This window comes from Rhinatrema bivittatum, chromosome 3, assembly GCF_901001135.1.
Source record: "Rhinatrema bivittatum chromosome 3, aRhiBiv1.1, whole genome shotgun sequence".
In the NCBI taxonomy this organism is placed as follows: Eukaryota; Metazoa; Chordata; class Amphibia; order Gymnophiona; family Rhinatrematidae; genus Rhinatrema; species Rhinatrema bivittatum.
Window position 1 is genome coordinate 174,401,125 of NC_042617.1, and position 22,134 is coordinate 174,423,258.

The 22,134-nt window shown below is 40.7% G+C and overlaps 1 protein-coding gene across 1 annotated transcript in view; it reads left to right on the forward strand.

Annotated features, from left to right (window-relative positions):
• Positions 1-22,134, forward strand: part of SMYD3 (SET and MYND domain containing 3) — a 1,539,893-nt gene that overhangs the window by 1,339,300 nt on the left and 178,459 nt on the right. Inside the window, exon 9 of the mRNA XM_029593951.1 lies at positions 20,658-20,745. Within this exon, the coding sequence (XP_029449811.1) occupies positions 20,658-20,745 (88 nt within the window). The remainder of the gene's footprint in view (positions 1-20,657; positions 20,746-22,134) is intronic.

Consider the following 22,134-nt stretch of genomic DNA (forward strand, 5'->3'; position numbering starts at 1 on the left):
ATTGGTGATGGAGGAAGACGCTTGCCACAAGATGCTGGAGGTCTTACAATTTGTAGATGCTCCAAAAGAGGTAATGATGATACCAGTACATGAAGTTCTGCTTGACCTCTTGCACCACTTGTGGGATCATCCAGTCAACAGAAAGACAGATGCTACGTACCTGGTTCAACAAGCCCCAGGCTTTCAAAAGAGCCAGCTGTCCCACCATTCTGTAGTGGTGGAATCAGTCCAAAAGAAGGCTAAAAGATCCCGTCCACACTCCTCTACTCCTTCTGGTAAAAAACAGAAGATGTTGTTTGCATTGGGATGTACAGTCTTTTAAGGGTCCATGTTGATAGCTCGAATAGCAGCATATCAATTATACATGACCCAATATAACAGAAATCTCTGGAAACAAGCCCAGGAATTTGCAGAGACCTTACCACAGCAACAAAAAGAGACCTTGACCTCCATCCTACAAAAAGGATTGGAAGCAGGTAAACATGAGGTCAGAGTGGCTTACAACTCTTTTGAATCAGCATTCAGAGTCTCAGCAGCAGGCATTAGTGCTAGGTGCTGGGCCTGGCTCAAGGCCTCAGACTTACGCCTGGAGGTGCAGGACAAACTTGCAGATCTCCCCTGTACAGGAGAAAACCTATTCGGGGATAAGATCCAAGATGCAGTGGCCCAGTTAAAGGACCATCATGAGACCCTGCATCAACTTTCAACTGTCACCTCAGATACACCCTCTGTAGCCCACAGGGACACCAGGAAACAATTTTATAGACTACGTAGGTATTATCCTTCCACATCCTGTGCTCGCCCAGCTCGGGCCCCTCAGTGAGGACATGCACGCCAAGCGAGGACACCTAGAGTGCAGCCGGCTCCACAAGCTGGTCCTGCGATTGAATTTTGACTCCTTTCCAGAGAGCAGCAGCCATCTCCCCTTGATCCCACAAACCACTTCACCAGTGGGAGGCCGCCTTTGCCACTTTGCAAACAATTGGCACCCGATTACCATGGACTAGTGGGTACTGTCCATCATAACCCATGGTTACCGTCTACATTTCTCAACTATATCCCCAGACTTCCCGCCCATTCCATCCTGGAACTGGGTCGATCACACAGGACATCTCGAGTCAGAACTCTCAACCCTTCTATAGGCCAGAGTCATAGAACCGGTTCTGTCAAATCAGCAGGGAAAGGGGTTCTACTCCAGAGATTTCCTAATTCCAAAAAAGACCGGCGGCCTACGGCCTATTCCGGATCGCCGTGCCTTAAACATGTTTCTTCACAAGGAATAGTTCAGAATGGTGTCCCTGGGCACCATGCTCCCTCTATTACAACAAGGAGATCGACTGATGTCTGTAGAGTCTGATAAAGGATGGTAATATAGATCCAAGGGGGTTTAAAAATTTGTCAACAAATATGAATAGTGTTTGTAAACGTGAACCAATCGCTGATATAATAGGTCAACCCTTAGGAAGAGTATACATCATCGGCATAATCAGGAAGACTACCTTCAAAAAGTCATATTTTAACTTTGTAATCCAACCACTTCCATCTAGAATACCATTTATATGTAAGGAACTACCCTCAAAGGCTGTCTGGAACACAGCCCAAAGGGTGATGTCAAGGGGGCAGCCTTCCGGCCACTCCAAAAGCCCTTTCAGACTACAGGTTTGTGTAAGCGCCTGTGCCATGACGTGACCGATACAACCTGGGGTTGGCCATGGTCCAGACTGCTGGCATGTGAGTGCATGGAGACACAACCTAGGCTAAAGCTGAAAACTGAAGACATGGAGTCCAGGCAAGGTGAGGAACCAGGCAAAGACTGAAGACAAGGAGTTCCAGCAAGATGAGGATCCAAATGAACATTGAGAGCAAGGACCAATCGAACCAAGGCTCCAGAAGAGAATGCACAGTAACTCAAAACTCAGAACCAGAACTCAGTGTAAACAGAGGTTAAATTATAGAAATAAGGGGGTAAATTTTTTTTTTTAATTACTGTCCTGAAACCTAGGCTCTAAGAAAAGATTGCGGGGATGTGGCCTGTTTTTTTTTTTTCCAGTTCTCTCAATGGATATGTTACTGTATGGGGAAAATGTGCAGGCAGGTGTAAGAGCTCCTGTTCCCCTCTCTGTGCTACTGAGGATCTGATAACTACAGTGTATGTGCAATAAAGTTTCAGGAGGATTGACATGTGAGTCATCAACCCAGAAGTGACCTGGAGGAGGTATTTCCTGGTTTTACAGAGATCAGAAAAGCTTTTAAAAGTTTATAAAAATGGATCTGAGCAACGAAAAAGTTTATTTTAAAAAAAGCTGATTGTAGGTGGGGAAAGCCTGCCTGAGCTCCCACCTTGGATTTATAGCCCAGTTGAATTTTGCCAAAATCGATTTTAGGGGGGGGGGGAGGGCAGAGCTCTTTTTAAAGGTAAAATGGTGACAAAATAAACATTGGGACCAAGTTGAAGGGGCTTCTCCTGGCAGCCAAAGGTGGTCTGGGGACTCAGAATGTATCAAAAATACCCTACAGTGCCTAAGGTGGACCTGAAGAACCATTTTGGCCAGGTTAGAAATGCCTAACTAAATACATCCTGTGTTTTTGGAGGGGTTTTATGAGGTTTCAGAGGCTATGCTCTGGAGATGAGCAGAAATTGAAAAAGGGGACCCAAAACAGTGTAAAAGGTGAAATGTCTGGGACTAAAATGCCAGCAAAGTCTGTGTGGGAATTTTTAAATATATTATAATGTTATAGGAAGTAGGTTTTACAGAAACAGGGAATCTGAAACACTAGAAAATGCTGTGAATCATTTCAAAATTCTTTCCAAATTATTTGGAAGAGAAAACTTGGATTCCCAAACAAATTTTCTCAGTGAAAGAAGAAAAAATCAAACTCCATTTTGTCACTGGAATCCTGAGAAAAGTGTCTGTGTCTATGGAAATGAGCTGGTGACACTGTTTTGGGAGCCAGTGCTGGAGGGAAAATTATGTGAAGGGGCTAGGGACTGATACATATAGGGCCGGATTTTAAAAGCCCTGCGTGCGTAAATTCGGCCGGATTTACGCATGCAGGGCAGTTGCGCGCCGGCGCGCCTATTTTGCATAGGCTGCCGGCGCGCGCATAGCCCCGGGATGCGCATATGTCCCGGGGCTTCGTAAAAGGGATGGGAGGGGGCATGTCCGGGGGTCAGGGGCGGTTTGGGGTGGGACCAGAGCGTGGCGCCGGCCCGGGGGCGTGGCCGAGGCCTCCGGCCAGCCCCCGGGTCGGGTGATGGCGTGCCAGCTGCCCGCTGGCACACGCAGATTTACGCCTGCTTTTGGCAGGCGTAAATCTGCCAACAAAGGTAGGGGGGGTTTTAGATAGGGCCGGGGGAGGGGTGGGTAAGGTAGGGGGAAGGGAGGGGAAGGTGAGGGGAGGTGGAAGGAAAGTTCCCTCCGAGGCCGCTCTGATTTCGGAGCGGCCTCGGAGGGAACAGGCAGCGCGCGCTGGGCTCGGCGCGCGCAGGTTGCACAAATGTGCACCCCCTGCGAACGCTGACCCTGGATTTTATAAGCTACGCGCGTATCTTATAAAATCCAGCGTACTTTTGTTCGCACCTGGTGCATGAACAAAAGTACGTGCGCGCGTAAATTTATAAAATCTACCCCATAAGTTTCTCACTGATAAAGAAATTCAGATTCCATCTCAGCCTCAAACTATGTCTCAAAATTCCCAAATGTTCTTTCCTACAACTTCAAACAAAGATGGAGGTTGTCCATAGGTCAAAAGTATATTAAAACTGGTTCTAAATACTGCTTAGAACTATTTTTTGATGAGGTCAGCACAGGAGCACTGATCTTCCTGGGTATAAGTTGAGATTTCAGTTAGTTTGGGTTTGGCTAAGTGAGAGAGTAGAAGGCACCTGCCAGTTCTTTTCAGAGACTGCTTTAAAATCCCAGAAATACACAACAGTGGAGCACAGAGAGGAAGGCACACATCTCCAGTATGATTGTTTGAAGTATATGTGACTGTGTTAGTGTAATATTTGTTTTAAAAATAAGGTAAATTCCAGGTAAGCTTTAGAGTAGGCAGTTTAATTGTTAATAATAAATTGTGCCTTTCTGTAAACCGTTGTGATGGTGAATTAGCTTAACAACGGTATAGAAGAGTTTTTAAATAAATAACCTAGCTGTATTGCAGTGAATTTTCATCAGCCATTGATAGCAATATAAGAGCTGACTGGAGATTTGGCAAATGTAATGTGGCTAAAGTGAGTGATTTTCCAATCACAATACCTACATATTGCTGTATATGCTACTGTTATGGCTTGCTTTTTTTTTCCATTATATCTTTGTTGAGGTATACAGCAAAGATGACTTGCTTTTAAGACATTTATAATAAGTGATCTTGGCTTTCTCTATCAAGGAGAGGGCTACAGCTCTCATAATGAGACTACACATATCTAATAAAAGAAGTATGTTCTCTCCAATTGAGCTGATCTAGGAGAACCAGAGTGTGACTCGGGAGAAGGTCTAGTTTACTGTAGTGGTGTGCTGCAGTGAGAGACAGACTGGATATATAAAACTGTAATTTTGCTTATAACAAAGCTGATAACAGAAACCAGTGAGAAAGCTAAAAGAAAAGAAAGAGGTGTCAAACAGCAGAGCTGCTTCTAAAGTGAGAGGAACTATTTTGTTGTTTATCTTAGTGGAAACAGTATGACACTGTGCGTCATCACTCTGTACCAGGTTCAGAATATAGGCAGAGTACATAGAAGTACAGATACTGCTTTAATACTGATAACATCCTCAATATGAAAATACTTGGTGGCATCTTCTCAGATTGCCTATATAAATATACAACCACTGGTTATAACTGCATATTGATGAGCCACCTGAACCTTTAACTCAGTGCACTGTGGTAATAGTGTGAGAGTTGAGCGAAAGAAAGTGTAAAATTTATCCTCACCGTACATGAGCGAGCATCTGAATTTAATTCCTCTGTGCTGGCTAGAACAAGGATATTTAATTATTTTTTGTTTTCTACAATCAGCCCAGTTCCTTTTAGTAGCCACGAATAAACTGTGAGGGAGCACTCCTAGTACACTACGGAAGATAAATGCGATTAGTGTAGTGGAGGAACACACTATTTTGTTATTTATAGAGTACAGATAGATTTCTGACTGCTCCAGAGACAACGTACTCAATACAGCACGAGGATCAGAGTCGGGGAGCGACGTCCGGGAACCTCGCCCACCAGCAGCGTTGCAGCAAACCATGCCCCCTATCAGTGGCAGAGGGTACAAAGATTCATCCTGAAAGTCAGCTAAGTGTATGCTTGCCACAAACTCTAGCTAGACTGAAACTTTTCCAATACCACAAAGAGAGCACAGAAACACTGCAGCCGCTGTCATAAGTAATTGTGCTAGAGATATAAGTGAAGAACACGCAGTACAAAAGCCTCAAAATTCACAGGGACTGGAGAGTTCACTGGAAAGAGATAAAAAGGGTTAAATAGACATATAGAGTCAAATACAGAAAAGAAATATAAAACACTTGTTATATACTTACCTGCAATTAGAGTGTTTTTTGTCTGCTGTACCTGTAAGACAGAATTGGGACACAAAGATTCACTTTCTTCATAGTAGCATTAATTACTAAATTATTGATATAGAAAGTATAGCAGTTAATACTCAAACCATACTTATCTGATTGTTTTATGGTTCTCTTCATTTAAAATACTTGTTAAATAGGAATTGAGAGAAAACCAAGTTGTGTTAATTGGGGAAAACTTAAGAGTACATTTATAATATTTTCATTACTTGTTGCTCACTGTTTAAACTTTTGATGATAAATCTGAGTAATTTCTCAAAATTTGTAAAATGTTTATCTGTTTACTTTCAAGTTTTTTTGTATTTTGGTTCTGCCTGCTCTCTTCCCCTGGGAGATTTGCTGGGTGGGTTCCGGACCCCTGTTCCTAATATTGGGAGATGCGGTAAGAAGGAGAATTCTTTTTCTGTCCTTTCCCCCTCTGAGCAATTACAATTTGTGATGCCTCCAATACCACCTGAAACCCCATTGCCTCTACCACCGCAGTGGGAGGGTCACTATAAATACACCCTGGAGGGGTGGGGGCTTAGATCAGGAACTCAGAAGACTATGGAACAGGACTAGGAACTGAGGAGCAGGACTCTGAAGACTATGGAACAGGACACTGGCCTGAAGGCTGAAGACATCAGAGCACTGAGACAGACTGAAGGTACAGGACGCTGGCACAAGCTGAAGATATCAGAACACTGGCCCCAGGACGCTGAAACGAGACGAAGACCACAGGAAACAGGTGACCTTCCAAAGCCCCCGATGGAAGACCTGAAGAGCCCTTTTATAGAGCAGCAGGTAATGACATCACACAAGGGCACTGCAGGCCCTTTAACTAGAGCAGAGGCTCAAGGATGCCGGCAGGAGGGGCAGCATCGGGGGTCGGCGGTGTTTCTAGCCGCAACGATGACAGAAGCAGAGTTAGGGCTGCCATAGGTAAGCGAAGCCATTGGCTGGGCCCTCCCACGAGTGGTAATCCTAATACTATAGCCACTCTCCAAAACTTTCCTGGACAAAGTAGGTAGGACCTGAGTCCAAAGGTAAATAACAGTAGATGTCAGATAGTTGGTGATCAAGTTCTTGCTGATATTTGCATTTATTCATGATGACTACTGCCCCACGTTTGCCTGTGGGTTTGATGATCAAAGATGAATCCTTCTGTAGAGACAGCAAGGCATAAACTTGGTGGACCATTAGTACTGCGGTGCGGTTGGCATAGCCTAGTGAGCAAGCCCACTAGGCCCACACCGTTACTGGCGGAGGAGCCCTGTAGCGGGACCAGCTGGAGCTTCACCTATACTAGCTGCCTTCCCCGCAAGTTGAGCCCTTGGGTTCTGGTAGCCGGCAGGTCTTAGGTGGCTCCCTAGAACAATCCAAAGGCGAGAGTCCAAGGCAAGGCGAGAATTGGGGCAGGCGGCTGACAACAGTGTCAAATAACGGTCCAGAGATTGGGGCAGGCAGCAGACAGCAAAGACTAAGAACAGTCCAGAGGTTGGGGTAGGCAGCAAAATTAGCAAAATCTTGTCCAAAGCAGAGAGTCAGGTCAGACAGCGATAATGGAAAGTCAGGGTCCAAGCCAGGGTTAGAATCCAAGAAATAAAGCTCAAGAAATAAGACAAAGCATGAACAAGTCAAAGAGACAATGCAGGAAGAAACCAGCACTGGGAAATGTATATTTCTTCCATTGGAATAACTTTGCCAAAATAGAACCAAAAATGTTTTTTAAGATTATTGATTGGGTATGTGGATATTACAGATGAATATCTTTTGTCCATACAGTGTCCCCAATGTTTTTTCCAATTCCAAGGCTATATTCTTATCAACAGTTAAAAGACCAGAGGAATATACCATCTAGTCTTTTTTTTTTTTTTTTTTTTTGCCTTTAAGCAAGCTTGGCATTATTATTTAGCATGTAGTGATAGCAACTTAGTGAGTATAACAAGTTTCTGAAATGGAGGAAATGTTTTGAGACCTGGCACCTAAAAATAATATAAATATGATTAAAGAGAAATTGGTGGCTTTATGAAGAGAAGATCTTGGAGATGATATATCAGGAGATGAAATCCGGCAAGCTTTTTTGCTGATTTATAAAACAATGTCAGTCAGTATGTGAGAAATGCAATTTAAACTTACACACAGAACTTAAGTTACTAGAGCTTTAGGTGTCAACATGAATCTTTGGGATTCAGGCCTGTGTGTGAAGTATAACTATCAAAAAAAGGAATGCAATGTCATATGTTCACAGACTGTCATAAACTGAGCTTGCTTTGGAGGAGAATATTAAACTGTGTGGAGAGACTATAAGGCAATAAACGGATCTATTTTGGGATTTTCACCGTTAATCAGAGATTACGCAAACGGGGGGTGGGGGGGGAGTTTGGGGTTAGAAGGGGAATATTTGTGGCTATTGCTCTCATGCAAAGTAAGAAAACTATTACATTATCCTAGAAAGAGGATAAGACCCCTGCTTTTCTGACTTGGAAAGTACAAATGAAGCATTATGCCGAAAGGGAAAAACTAGTGTCAGAGAGTAGCAGAGTTATAAAAAGAAGGTGGGTGTGGACAGGCCTGGATTTGTCAATAGGCACACTAGGCCAATGCCTGGGGTGGCAGAAATCTGGGGCAGCAGGCTAGCTGAATATTTGCTGCCTTTCGACAAAAATAATATCAATTTTACTAATACAGTGTAAAACTACTTAAATTTCATAATGTAATATAAAATATGGAAATGTTTGCCAATTTGCTTCAGAATTTTTAAATCTTTGCCAAAGGATCTACCCCCTGAACTGCCACAGGAAACTTGGGGGGACTGTGCCTTAGACCTTCTGCCCCCTATTGTCCAACCTTGGGGGGGGGGGCGCGAAGAGGGAGATGACAGAGGGTAACAGAACCAACAGTGTCTAAGGGCACCAAAATCCTAAATCCATCACTGGTGTGGACGGGACCATAAGTACAACATTGGGAACAGACTGAACAAAGCTGAGAGAACTGCTACTGCTGTTGTGTAACATTTAAAGCTTATGCTTGAGGCGTAAATAGTTAAGGTGACTGCTTGTCAAATTGAATGTGGAGTGAATGGTGAATGGATGTTGGTTGTATGGGTGATATATGTGAGGGGAAAAATGGAGAAGAAAAAGTTCTAGATTGTTTTGCTTGCATCAGAATATTGTAAGTGTTGTTGATTATAGTCTAATACCTTTATGAATTGGTCTGGTTTTTGTTTTGTGGATGTATTTTTGAAACTGCAATTTGTGGTATGTACCAACTGAAGCAATCTTAAAATTTTAAAGGACGCTCTCCCTTCCTCCCCCCCTCCCCCATATGAGTTCAATTACCAGTTGACGTAATAGTCCTCCCTGCAGGGAAACCAAGACCTCGCTGCTTCTTGGATGTCTCAATCAATATCCGACAGATTGAAATCACCTAGCAATAGCACCTCCTCTTTCATAGCAGTTTTGTGAATATCTTCCCTTAAATCTCTGTGCATTTCTTCTGCCTGTGATAGATATCTGTATATTATACCAGTATAAATAGATCTGTTCTGTTTCCTTTTTCCAGATTAACTCGCAGTGCTCTCCCCTTATCTCATAAACCCTTCAGTTCTGTTGCTGTAATATTATTTTGTATATATACTCCCACTCCTCCTCCCTTCCTTCCTACCTTGTTCTTCCTGAATAGATTGTAGCCCAGTATAACAATATCCCAGTCATGGTTTTCCATGTACCATGTATCTGTGACAGCCATGATATCAAAGTCAGCCTCTTCTCTATGACTGCCCCTAGATCCAGGACTTTATTTCCCATACTATGGGCATTAGCAACATAGCTTTCCAGATTATACCCTATTTTCCATTTCATCCATCCCAGAAGATCCTAATTTAAAGCCCTCCTCAATAGATTTGCCGTCTGTTTTATAAGATATTTAGCCCCTTTTTTGATAGGAGATACAATCTCTGCTAAGCAGTCCTTAAAATGCCATCCTTCAAGTGAGTGAACCTACATGTCAGTCTTTTAAGTGGTATTTGAATCCTAATCTTTTTCATGACAACCAGTTTCATATTTTTTTAAAAGCTAAATGGCAGGAGTATTTTGAGCTGAATTTGGATCCTGCAATCACTCCAGATATTCTATGGGTATCAGGTAAGGCAGTGATAGGAGAGATTATCACATACATACATAGTAATGAAAAATAAAATGAGAGATGCGAAAATTCTGCATTTGATTAGTCAATTAAAATTTTTGCAGTCACAACATATAGGCAATAGGTTCTCAGCTACTAAAGTACAGTTGGAGAATATGAGGAAAAATTTAAACCTCCTTTTATATCAATGGACTATAAATTCTTAACAAGCTTTTAAAGCTAAAATGTTTAGCTATGCCAATAAGTCTGGTAACCTACTTGCAAGGCTGGTGTGTAGTGCTCAGTTGAGATATATTATTACAAAAATGGTATATGCCCAAGGTCATGAGAGATATGATCTAGAGCAGTGGTCCCCAACCCTGTCCTGGAGGCTCACCAGCCAGTCAGGTTTTCAGGATATCCAAAATGAATATGCATGAGAGAACATTTGCATGTTATGGAGGCAGTGCATGCAAATTTTCTCTAATACATATTCTTTGTGGATATCCTGAAAACCTGACTGGCTGGTGGGCCCCCCAGGACAGGGATAGGGACCACTGATCTAGAAGGTATTTCAAATAATTTCTTAGAATATTAGAGCCAATTGTATTCTATGCGACCACTCCTACCAGGCCTTGATGGTCTTAGGAAACATTTTATGGAGAAGTTGCTTTTGTCTAATATTGCTGTACTCCAAAGAGAAGATTTATATGTTCCTGTGCCCATTCTGGAAATAGATGCAGTTGTCAGACATCTAAAATTAGGTAAGGCTCCAGGTCTGAATGGGCTGGGGTCAGAGTTTTATAAAATTTTATGGGAAAATGTATTAAAATCCTTGCAACAGATGTTAGAATTTTCATTGAGCAAAGAGTATTTCAGTAGAATATAATCTAGCCCCAGTAACAGTTTTTCCAAAACAGGGTAAGGATTTCTCCCAGCCTTATTAATTTTGATATAAAATACTAGTATCAGCCCTAGACAACAGATGGACACCTAGATTCATCGAATTGCTGTAAATTCCTCGGAAAGATGGTATGCTAGTGGCTGTGCTAAAAAAAAAAAAAAAAAGGAGCATCATCAGGAAAATTTCTTAAATATTGTATCGCGTAGGTTAATTTTGTAGCCAGCAATAAAATCTTGCGTCACAGGACAAAATATTGCGGTGTGCGATGCATTGGTGCGCCGTGTATCCAAACCAGGGCATATGTGCAAAATTCTGCCTGGCGGGCACCAAACAGGTTTTAAAGCCGACCAAGTATGCGCACATCTCTCGCTATGGGCACATGGAAAAAATATAGGAAAAGGGGTGGGGCATAGGCATGTTGAGGAAGGCCAACAGAGGTGAGCAGAAATACACGCAGAGCTGCGCGCCGAGGTCCCCTGCTTTGTAACTTTACTACTGCTATGGGTGGCGTGTAAGTCATAAAAGAAAAAAATCTAGGATAGTCAGCGGGCTATTATGGGTTGGGGATAACAGGTGGAAAGGAAGACACAAACTAGGGGGTTAGCAAGTCCTATCACTCACCTGGGCGAATTGGGTACAAACTGGTGAAACTGGAAATGGCGTCAGCGTATGCCCCTTTTAGTTTAAAACTTTAAATTAACCAAAGTAACCACATACACAAACCTTCAGAGTGCAGTGTCTCTTATGCACTCCAAAGGCTATTCAGAAAAACAATCAAACATTGTCAATTATCTTCTCGTTTCCTCTCAACCCTGCCCTCTTGCAGCCCAGAACACATCCACATGAAACCCTATCCCAACCTTAAAATACCCTCACGTAGTGGAAGTGGGATGTGCGCATCCATTTCAAATAGGGCACACATGTATGTGCTTCTAGCCTATGTTCTATCATGCACGCATGTATGCAAATTTTTAATACAGTATCCATAACCATTATAACAAGGGCACGTATATGCGTGCATGGTAGAACATAGGCTGGAAACACATACATGTGTGCCCTATTTGAAATGGATGCACGCAAATCCCACTTCCATCATGTAAATGGGTTGGTGAAGCAGCCATTATCCCACTACTAGTACACTTTCCCCTAACATCAAAAATTTAGGAAGACAGGGCAGGTAAGAAAAGGGGGTTTTTTTGGCCCAGCAGGGCTGTGTAGGTGTGTTATCTGCAAAAATTGCCTCTAAAAAAAATCACCCTTTTGATACTAGATAAACAAAAGTGTAGGGTAAAAAATACCTTACTTGCTAATATCAGCTGTCCGATATTTACTGTGAAGGCATCTGCCACCTCTTAGACAATGCCCTTATTAAATACATATACCGTTGTTAATTTGAAATCTCAAATGCTTTTTATATTTTTTTGCTTTTGGAATTCACTTAAAAAATGTTCAAAGAAAGTTCAAATGGAATTCAAATAATTCTTATATTATATTCAGAAACCCTCTCCATAGTTTGTATACTTGGTGGCAAGAGAACACTTATCTGAAATTTTCATGTTTGAGAGACACTAACAGCTTAAAACCATATCACTGTTCCCTGCCAACTACATCTTTTGGGTTTGTGTCAGAAAAGCACCTGTTTTATCTCTCGCGAGAATAGCCCCAATAATAGCCGCTATGTGTGATATAAACTGTTTTTCCCCTCTACTGCACAAAAAAAGGAGTAGTTAAATCCGACATTAAATCCCACGTTAGTGCACATTATTTTTCCGTGAAATGCGGTAGGAGTTTCTCATTTGCAAAATTTTCTAGCTTTTGCATGCTCATTATATTTGCATGCATAAGAACATAAGAAATTGCCCTGTTGGGTCAGACCAAGAGTCCATCAAGCCCAGCATCCTGTTTCCAACAGATGCCAAAGCAGGCCACAAGAACCTGGCAATTACCCAAACACCAAGAAGATCCCATGCTACTGATTCTATTAATAGCAGTGGTTTTTCCCTAAGTAAACTTGATTAATAGCAGTTAATGGACGTCTCCTCCAAGAACTTATCTGAACCCCTTTTGAACCCAGCTACACTAACTGCACTAACCACATCCTCTGGCAACAAATTCCAGAGCTTAATTGTGCGTTCAGTGAAAAATAATTTTCTCCAATTAGTCTCAAATGTGTTACTTGCTAACTTCATGGAATGCTCCCTAGTCCTTCTATTATCCAAAAGTGTAAATAACCGTGCGACACAATAAAGATTGTGCATTTATCGCACGTTAGACCCCTTTTATAATGCCATAAGGCCCTAACGTGGTTTGATGAATGACCCTGTGAGTTTGGTAATTACAAACCTGGTATCCACTGATCAAGTGGGTTTTATATGGGGAAGACACAGGGTTGCAATGTGTGCAAGCTTATCCATGCTTTATGGGATAGCTATGCTGTAAATAGACAAGGGCTCATAGCTATTCTGTATGCAGAAAAGGCCTTTGATAAAGTACAATGGAACTACATGTTCTGTATTTTAGAGCAATATGATGTTCAGGGTTCTTTTCTGCACTGGCTGAAGCTTCTATTCATTGATCCACAGTCTAGGTTGATTATTAATAGACAAGTTTTATATCCCTTTAAGTTGTTTAGAGGTACTAAGCAGGGTTGTCCCCTTTCAACATTACTTTATGTACTAACTATAGAACTGCTGGCACTCAAATTTAAGCTTCTAATTTATTTAAAGGCTTCCTATTGGGAAGATTAGAGCAGAAAATATGTATGTTCATAGATGACATCTTGCATTTTACTGCAAATCCTGTGGTTCCTATGGATACAATACTTAGAATTTTTGAAAATTTTGGGAAATTTTCAGGTCTTAAAATTAATTTTTCTAAATCAGTAGCTCTAGCCCTAGATCCTTTGGTTCAAACATAATGGCAATGAAATATTAGAACAGACCCAAGTTGTTGTATAGGTTACAAATGCTACCTTGTTGCTTATCTAACAAGGATGATCTTAGGTTAAAATCTATGGTACTCAGGTTTTTATGGCATAACAAAGCGAGAAAAAGAAGTTAATCAGACTTTAATGAAAGTGCTCTAGATGGGCTTAGTAAACCTGACTAAATTTCTGCACTCCAGATCTGGTTGAATATACAGTATCTCCCCTTTCTCCTTGGGGCTTAAAATTTTCCAAATGCTCAGGCTTCTGCAGTGTTGAGATTCTAGCCCCTAACTTATACAATGAAGCAAGCTTGGATGTTTTTGGTCCAAAAAAAAGTGGTGTCGACTGCAGGACTTCTGGCTCAGTATTCCCTTTTTTCTTTTGAGCAGCTGAAGTTGATTTTTCATATCCTGAACACCTATTTTTATGTTTACTTACAGGCTAGGCATTATGTGTAAGGGCTGTAGAAACAAAATCCTGACATATTTGATCCTGATTCACTGGATAATATATTGGGTACAGTAAGAGGCAGGAAAATTAAGATCTCATACTGGTATGAACTTTGCTTAGAAAAACCCTAATTGGATACTTTAACAAACTTGAACCTGAGCTAGAAAAGAGATGGGATCTGCATTATTTTTTTAAAGTAATAGGTAGATGTGTTGTTGACTCCAAGTTTCAAGAAATGCAGTTCAAGATATTGCACAGAGCATATTATGCTGCTTCCTGACTAAATCAGATGGGGCTGTGTGATACTGCTGTTTGTACAAAATGTAAAATCAACAGTGGCACTTTGACTCATAGTTTTATTCCCTGTGTTAAACTCTATGACTTCTGGTATAATGTTCTATCTTCACTGGTGTGTGTTTATTTCAGATCTCCCTTTCAAGGTGAGATGATATTGTTAGATGCTACTGATTAGTTAGAGCCCCTACCTAAAGGTTATTGTAAATTTGTTCAAACAGCCATTCTGTTGGCGGGATTCATGTTTTTCAACCTCCTGTCTCATTTTACCAACAAATGACTGACAGAATATAAATAGAGCGATTAAATGCAGTGCTCACTCATAGATCTCCTGTTACCAGAATGCTTGAAAGAGATTTTGTGACATAGTTTCTGCACAAATTGGTTAAATCTGTCTCATGTTACAAATTGGAATTAATCTTATTATTAAAACTGTAATTAGGTGTGACTGGGTATGTATGGTTGTGTTTTCTGTGTATATGTGCTGGTGAGTCAGCTCTCTGTTAAAAAATGCTATACATGGGGGTTAAACTTTGTATACTATTCTTGTTGTTTGGTGATATGGTGTATACTTCTGTGTAGCATCTCATAAATAAAAATGTAAAAAACATAAAAGAAATGCCATCCCATGGTCTAGTAAGCCAAAATATTCTCATTGACACCATCTATACAACCATTCATTCACCTCCATGATACAAGCTTCTCTGCCTTGGCCTTTCCAGTGGAGCAAGAGGAAACTGCTGAATTTAAAAAATAGATTAAACAAATATGCATATATATTTATAATAAGAGACATTATTTAATATAATGTCTAACAGCAAAAATAACATTCTATTACTTTTAATGCTATTAATTTTTAATAATATGCATGCAATCTATCAGATTATGTAGAATTGTATGGTGCATTTACTAATCAGTTCAATATACTACAACAGTGAGGGATTAATTAACTTTTAGCCCTATATAGTCATTACTTTCAGCTATTACTTTTGCCATTTGAGTTGTTTGTAGCAGGTTTCTTTTGAATTATTATCTTTATTAAATGAAGGTTCTTTTTTATTTCTGAAGGAAGGGAAATGGATTCTAGCAAAGTAGTATTTTGTTAATCATAAAATAATACGGTCCCAATACCGTGCCTCATGCAGTGGTTTGATCCAACACTTTCAAGAGAATTTAAATATCAGGTCATCTTTCACCGTTTTTTTTTTCTTTCAACACATTTATTGCAAATTAAATCTTGTTTTCTGATACTTCAACTAGCCATATTTAATTCCTTGTAACATATTGTCATTTTTTTTCTTCTGCCTCCCTGAATGTTTATTCTCTATGGGATGTATCTTTGATTCAATGGAAACACAGACATCTTTATAGCACATGGAAATGGAAGACAGGAAACATGGGAAAACAGATTGCTTTTCCAACTAAACTTTCTTTTTAATTTATACCATCTGAAATCCATCAAGTGAAAGGCCATCTACATCAAAAGCCTTTGGCATTAGTAGGCACATCTGTTCATGTGTTCCAGATGCAAATTGGAACAATGTGGGTATTTTTGGTCAAGCAACCATTTAATTATAGGAAACCCCAGGCTAGCTTAGTGGTTCCTGGAGTACCATGACAAAGAGATCTACTAATGTAAGTTAGCAGCTTAAGTGGGTTTGGCAGGTATTCCTCTAAATTGTAAGTCACTGGGAATTCCATAGACTAGAATCTGCAGGCTCACGATTGCTTTGCTGGTGATGTAAGACATTTTCATTTGGTGTTGGATACATAAAATAGTTTAGAAGTTCACTTGCAAGCTGTTTTGTTTTATTTATGTGTTTTTAAATTGTATGATGTCTTATTATAGGATTGTATTTTCATGATTTTATGTTGTGTGAGAGATATAATTTTATGATTGTAAATTTTGTTATCTGCACTGGCCAAATTTCTCAGGAAGTTGCAGAATATATAAAATTTTAAATAAATAATAAAGCTAATGAAAAACCCCAACAAACTCTTAGGGAAAATCATTGCAGTGTGAACTCAACTACCCAGACATTCACCTTAATGTATTTGTATCAGAATTAGGTACCCTGCATAGAAGTTTGTTTTAATACAAGTCTTTAACCTTTAGATATTTCTTTAAAAATATTTACAAGATGAGAAACATTTTTGTATAATTTTCCAGAATAGAATTAAATTTCAAGGAATTTAGCAAGGTATTTTTTGGAGGGGTTTGGGGGAGATGACAGGAAGACATAGCCTTTGTTTTGGGTTTTTGGTGACTATGAAAGAGAAGAAATACATATAAAATATATGTTGTGGGGAAGAAAGAGCAGTTAAAACTTTGAATCTAAATAGAAGTACTGTTCCAATGGATAGCGGGAGGTATTGGGGGAGGTAAGAGAATACAAGCCACTATTCAAGAGTAATAGCTGGTTTAAGAGTATAGTTCTACTAGGTTCTGTAAGGAACCACAGTGCATGCTTGTGGGATAGCCGAGTAACTTCTTAGGCTGGAGACACAATCCACAATGACTTTAGCCTGGTTTCTTAAAAGATTCTACTTTATTAAACACACTAGCATTCACATTATGTAGACTGCTTACCTCCAGCAGAGTACTCATAACTTTACCTTTAGGACAGAGATGTGTCAGGAGCTGCCTTCTCCTGGAGACATGGGAGCCTATCTGTTCCCAGCTGGGCCCACATTCTTATCCTGCTCTGAGAGGACCCACCCACAGAGCTCTTTCTCTCTCTTAGATATTTAAGGTAGACCAGGCTAGATGTCTGGTCCCACACAGGTTAAGGAGAGGTTTTAGGGCCATGCCTTTACATACCCTCCCCCTCAGCCTTAACATGTCGGGGTGAGTGTCTCTGCTGCTTACCCTGGATTGCTTCCAGGGAAGTGACTTCTCTCCCTTGTACCTCTTCTGAACTCCTGTCATTTAAATTCCAGGTAGGGCCTATAGGATCATGCTTTTCCCCTCTCATTAGGGTTATCCTTAACCTATTACCATAAACACCCACTGTACCCTTGGACCAGTATCCACCTGTAGTCTTTTATATGAGTCTATCTGGAGCTCTGAGTTCCAATCCTCCTCTGTCAAAACTCTCTTGACTTCACTTGGGTGCTGCTGTTGTAGTTCCTCTTCCACTTGCTCTATAACAGGCTTTATCTCTTTCCCAATTTTTACCACAGTATCTTCTGACTCCTCTGTACCATATCCACTTACAGCGACTCCCTCTGGTCATTCTGCAAGATCTCCATCTGGCCACTCTATAGCACTTCTGTCTGACCAGTCTGTGAAGCTCCACTATGAGCTCTCTTGCCCATAAGCCACAGTCACTGCAGGTTCATTCACCTGACTTTCATTCTCTTTTATTATATTCTGCTGGGCCTGTCCTTGCAAATCTGGCTTTTCTTCCACCACCTGTTCTAGCAGTGTGTTCACTGGTACCAAGCCAGTTTTTCCTGTCACACCATCCACAGGCTTCTCTCTGGCCCCAGCACATTTGCTGTTATTATCTTCCTCTAAACCTTTATCCCTTTGGAGGGTAAAGCACCAGTCAGGTGATTCATCCAGCTGTTGCACTTCCTCTGCTTCAAGCTACAGTAAGCCCTTCCCTGGCCTTACTTCTGGCAGGATGGCAGCTAGAAGCATACAACTTGCTTCCCATTCTTTCAGGGCACATGCCTGGACACTCTGTTTTTCCAAGCACATTCTTGCAGATGCCTCTTTCCTTCCAGGAGGATTTAAATCCACACTTCTATTTTTTTCTCATTCATGCTTGTCTTACTTGTGCTGTAGTGCAGAACAGCTGCTTGCTGCTGGAGGGCTATGTTCTGTTCAATCACACACAGCAACAAAAGGTTTCCTTTCTTTCTCTGAGGAAAAGGCAAAACAATACTGCTTGTCCAGCAATAACTCATTTTATAGATTCTTCTGGGCGGGTGGAGATTCTCTCCTTTCCTCCAATAATACTTTTAAAACTATATTTTTTTTCCGCAGGCCCCAAGACAAAGCTCTCTTTAATAACATTTTTCAGCCGTTTTGCTTCCTTGTTCCCCCCAAGCCACAGTCTTTTAACCTTCTCAGTGCCCTGTGCACAGCTAGCAGCACTGCTTCTGTTCCAAACTGCTTCTTTGGACAGGAAACATACAACAAACTTTTCTTTTTCTCCTCTAGTCTCTCTTTCTCCCTTGGAGACTTGCTTCTGCCTGTGCAATTTTGTAATACAGAAATCCCTGAACTGACACCATATGTGGGATAGCCAAGTAATGTCTTAGGTTGGAGACACAATCCACACTGCTCCGGCCTGCTTTCTTAAAAGATTCCACTTTATTAATCACACCAGCATTCACAATATATAAACTGCTAATCTCCAAAAGTGTACTCACAGCTTTACCTTAGGACAGAGATGTGTCAGGAGATGCCTTTTCCTGGAGACGCGGGGCCTGTCTGTTCCCAGCTGGGCCCATATTCTTATCCTGCTCGGAGGGGAACCTCTCTCTGGCATTTAAGATTGATAAGACTAGATGCCTGGTCCTGCACAGGTTACGGAGGGGTTTTAGGGCCACTCCTTTACAATGCATTTCAGCTAGAAGGCTGTCACTATGATGACCAGGCTAAATGGGAGAGAGAATAGCAATAGGGAAAATTCCTGGGTGGTCCCCAACATGGGCCATGGTGCATCTGTCTCAATTCCTTTAATTATTAGCAATGAGTAGAGTCCAGTTTCAAACAGGCTACCTATCCAAAATAATATTTTGAAGTGATTCCTACAATTATATTATTAGTGATATGACTTGTTGTATTGTGAAATATTAGAGACAGATATTAAGCACCAGAAAGTCTTCTTTTATGCTTAGAAGAAAGCTACTTCATGTTTTGTTTTGTAATCTTTTTGGCTTCTATCATTATATCCTTGGGGTGGGCACTTTTCAAATTCATTTACCTGGGTGTCACAAATGCTCCATGGTTGTGAGGGCTATTTGCTGGCTGATAGGTAGACCTTCCAGGTTCAGCAGAGTGTCAGTATTGTCTCAACCAGGTAACCAAGCCTGGCGGAGTAGCGACTGCTTGTGTGGAGTGTGGCAATGCTCAGCCATGCTCCCTCCCAAAAAAAAGGAAAAAAGAGAGAGAGAGAAAAAAAAAAGACTCAACATGTATCTGCACAGTCACAATCTCAAACTGCAGTGCAACATGTAACAAGAGGGAAGAAGTCTTGCCCCTCCTCTCTCACAGGAACATATGCCACAGCTAGCAGAACATACAATAAAAAAAACAAACCCTAAAGCAAAACAAATTGTGAGACAGGGCCACCTTATGAGTTCCTGAACATCAGTACTGAGAAGGTGCCTGGGAACTCTCTCCCCTCTCTCCTCCCCCATGAGTTGTAGTTATCAGCCAGGGGCTGAACAATAGCTTTTCCTCAACCCCAGTTTAGCAAGGAGGAATGAAAGGAAAAAAAAAAGGAAAAACACATGCATAATGTGTGAACCCCTATGTTTTTTGGCTCTATAACATCTTGACTTGAATTGTGCTGGTCCTCCTCAGCCGAATTTATATACAGACTGACCTTAGTCAATGTCCATCTCACAGCCGCCTTCTGAGTAATCCTGCTGTGGTGCCAGGACAACATCCATCTCCTCCATAGAGAGCTCGGCCTGCTGCTGGAGGGGATTATAAACCTTGGTCTCAGGGAGGGGCTCAACATGGGATTGGCTAGGCCCTAATTCCCTGCCTACTGTCTCAGGTGGGTTGCCTAGGTGACTAGGGCCTCCACCTTCAGCCTACTCCTGACCTGTATACTACCTCAGTTCCTTAGGCTCTGTTGTTTTCTTGTGCTGAAGACCCACCTTGGGTTCCCTTTTTCTAAGCCTGGACCAGTGTTTCTTCATGTGTTCCAGTACTATGGGTTAAGAGTCACTCTTCTATGTCACACTGGGTAAGCTAGCTGGCTGAAAATTACACTCCTCAGCTTGGCCAAGACTACACACGAACTTCTATATAGTGCATTGTAGTTTTATCCATGTTAAAAGGAGGTGTTTCTGTAGGTGTGTTTAGGTTGGGGAGGAAATTAATACACTGGGATTTTCAAATGTGCATCTGCTAGTTTGTCCCCTTTCCCCTTGGCTGCCTGCACAAATAGCCAGTGCAAAATATGCTGCCGCTTTTAGCATACGTACTTGCTAATTTTCAAAGGGAAATGTTTATAGTTTTCCTTCGAAGATTTGCTGCAGTGTTGGCAGTCTAAAAGGGCCCGTGTACATCACAAACAATAAGAGCAATTCAAAGTTACCCCTATATGTTCAGAATAAACAGTTTGATATTAATGATGCATCAATCCATTTGATCTGTTTATACTGATTCTTCCTCTTTTTCTATATTTTTCATACGTTTTGTGCACCTAAACAGGATGCTGACATGCTTGCTGGTGACCAAGAAGCTTCAAAAGACATCAAAGATTCCATTCCAAAAGTGGAGGAGCTGCAAACCCAGCAAAGTATCCTTTACAGCCAAGATTTGATGATACACTGGTTGGAGAATTGTTGATATTTTGTTTTAAGAATCACATTACCAATCTATAGCAGTGATATGCAACCTAAATTTCACAGATAGCCACTTGGGAATCGGTTTGGTTTAAGTCTCATATTCAGTTTATTAATAATAAAAATAATAATAGCAGCTATTCAAATTTCATAGAGCCATATTCAAATGGTCAGTCATTTCAACTTTTATATGTAATTGTTGATTCCACTTACTTGGCCCTCTGTGAATTTTATAAATTTTGTGGTGGAAAAACATCAAATGGTCTCCAAAAAGCTACATGTGGTTCCCAAGCTTCAGATTGACTATCCTTATCCAAAGTGTCTCTTTTAATTTCAATCTCATTGTTCAAAAACCCAAAAACAAATCCTTCACACAAATTAACAATCACCAAAAAAATTAGAAAATGTATATCTTTATAATTTAAGTCACAAATAAATGCACACCAAGATAAAAAGGAGCCTACACTTATGATGATTTTCATTAAGTGAGCTTGAAACAATTAATTCTAGCATATATGTTGGTCCTATTATATCCTGGTATGCTGGTTTATATATTTACAGCATATTTTGCACTGTTAACAAATGTAAAAGTTTTGTAGCTTGCTTTGCATGCTGGTTTTGTTGCATCATATGTACTTTTAATTTAATATTATGACATAGTCTAAATTCTCTTAGTTCTATGTAATCTGATAGCAGGCTGCATGGTTTACTGGTCTACCACCTCTTAGTACCTAGTATCAACTTTGTCTCTTTTGCACAATAAATTGTTTCCTAGTTAAAGGTGAAGTCTCACATGGAAAGCTGTCTCTTCTGTTGAGTGGCAGCTAAAATGGATCTATATTGTTTTCCTGGGTATTTCTCATGTTTGATGTTTCTTATTTGATTATTTCTTAAATCATGCTTTCTTCCATCTCAGGATGAACACCTGCTGTACCCTAGGGCATTGTGAGTAATTGGATTGATTGAAATCTTAGTACACAAGGAGTACTGTTTCAGATTAGCAAAAGTAGTCCTTCCTGTCACTGGCAGCTTTGAAAATTATTTACTTTCTCAACAAACAACTATAGCCACCATTTCCAAGATTACAGTCTTTCCCATATCTTCTGTAGCACTTAAATCATTAGTGTGTCCAGTATTCTCTGCGTGTAATGTATATCTCTCATTTATCTGGCTAAATGCCGACTTTTCAATATTTTGGGCACTTGTCCAGCTAAAATTCAGTTGGATATCTCATTATCCATCTAAAATGTAGCTGGATAACATAGGGGCATTTCTGGATGGAGTTAGATTAGCTGGATTAGCTCTCTGGCTAATTTTCTGTTAAGAGTTAGATAACATATCCA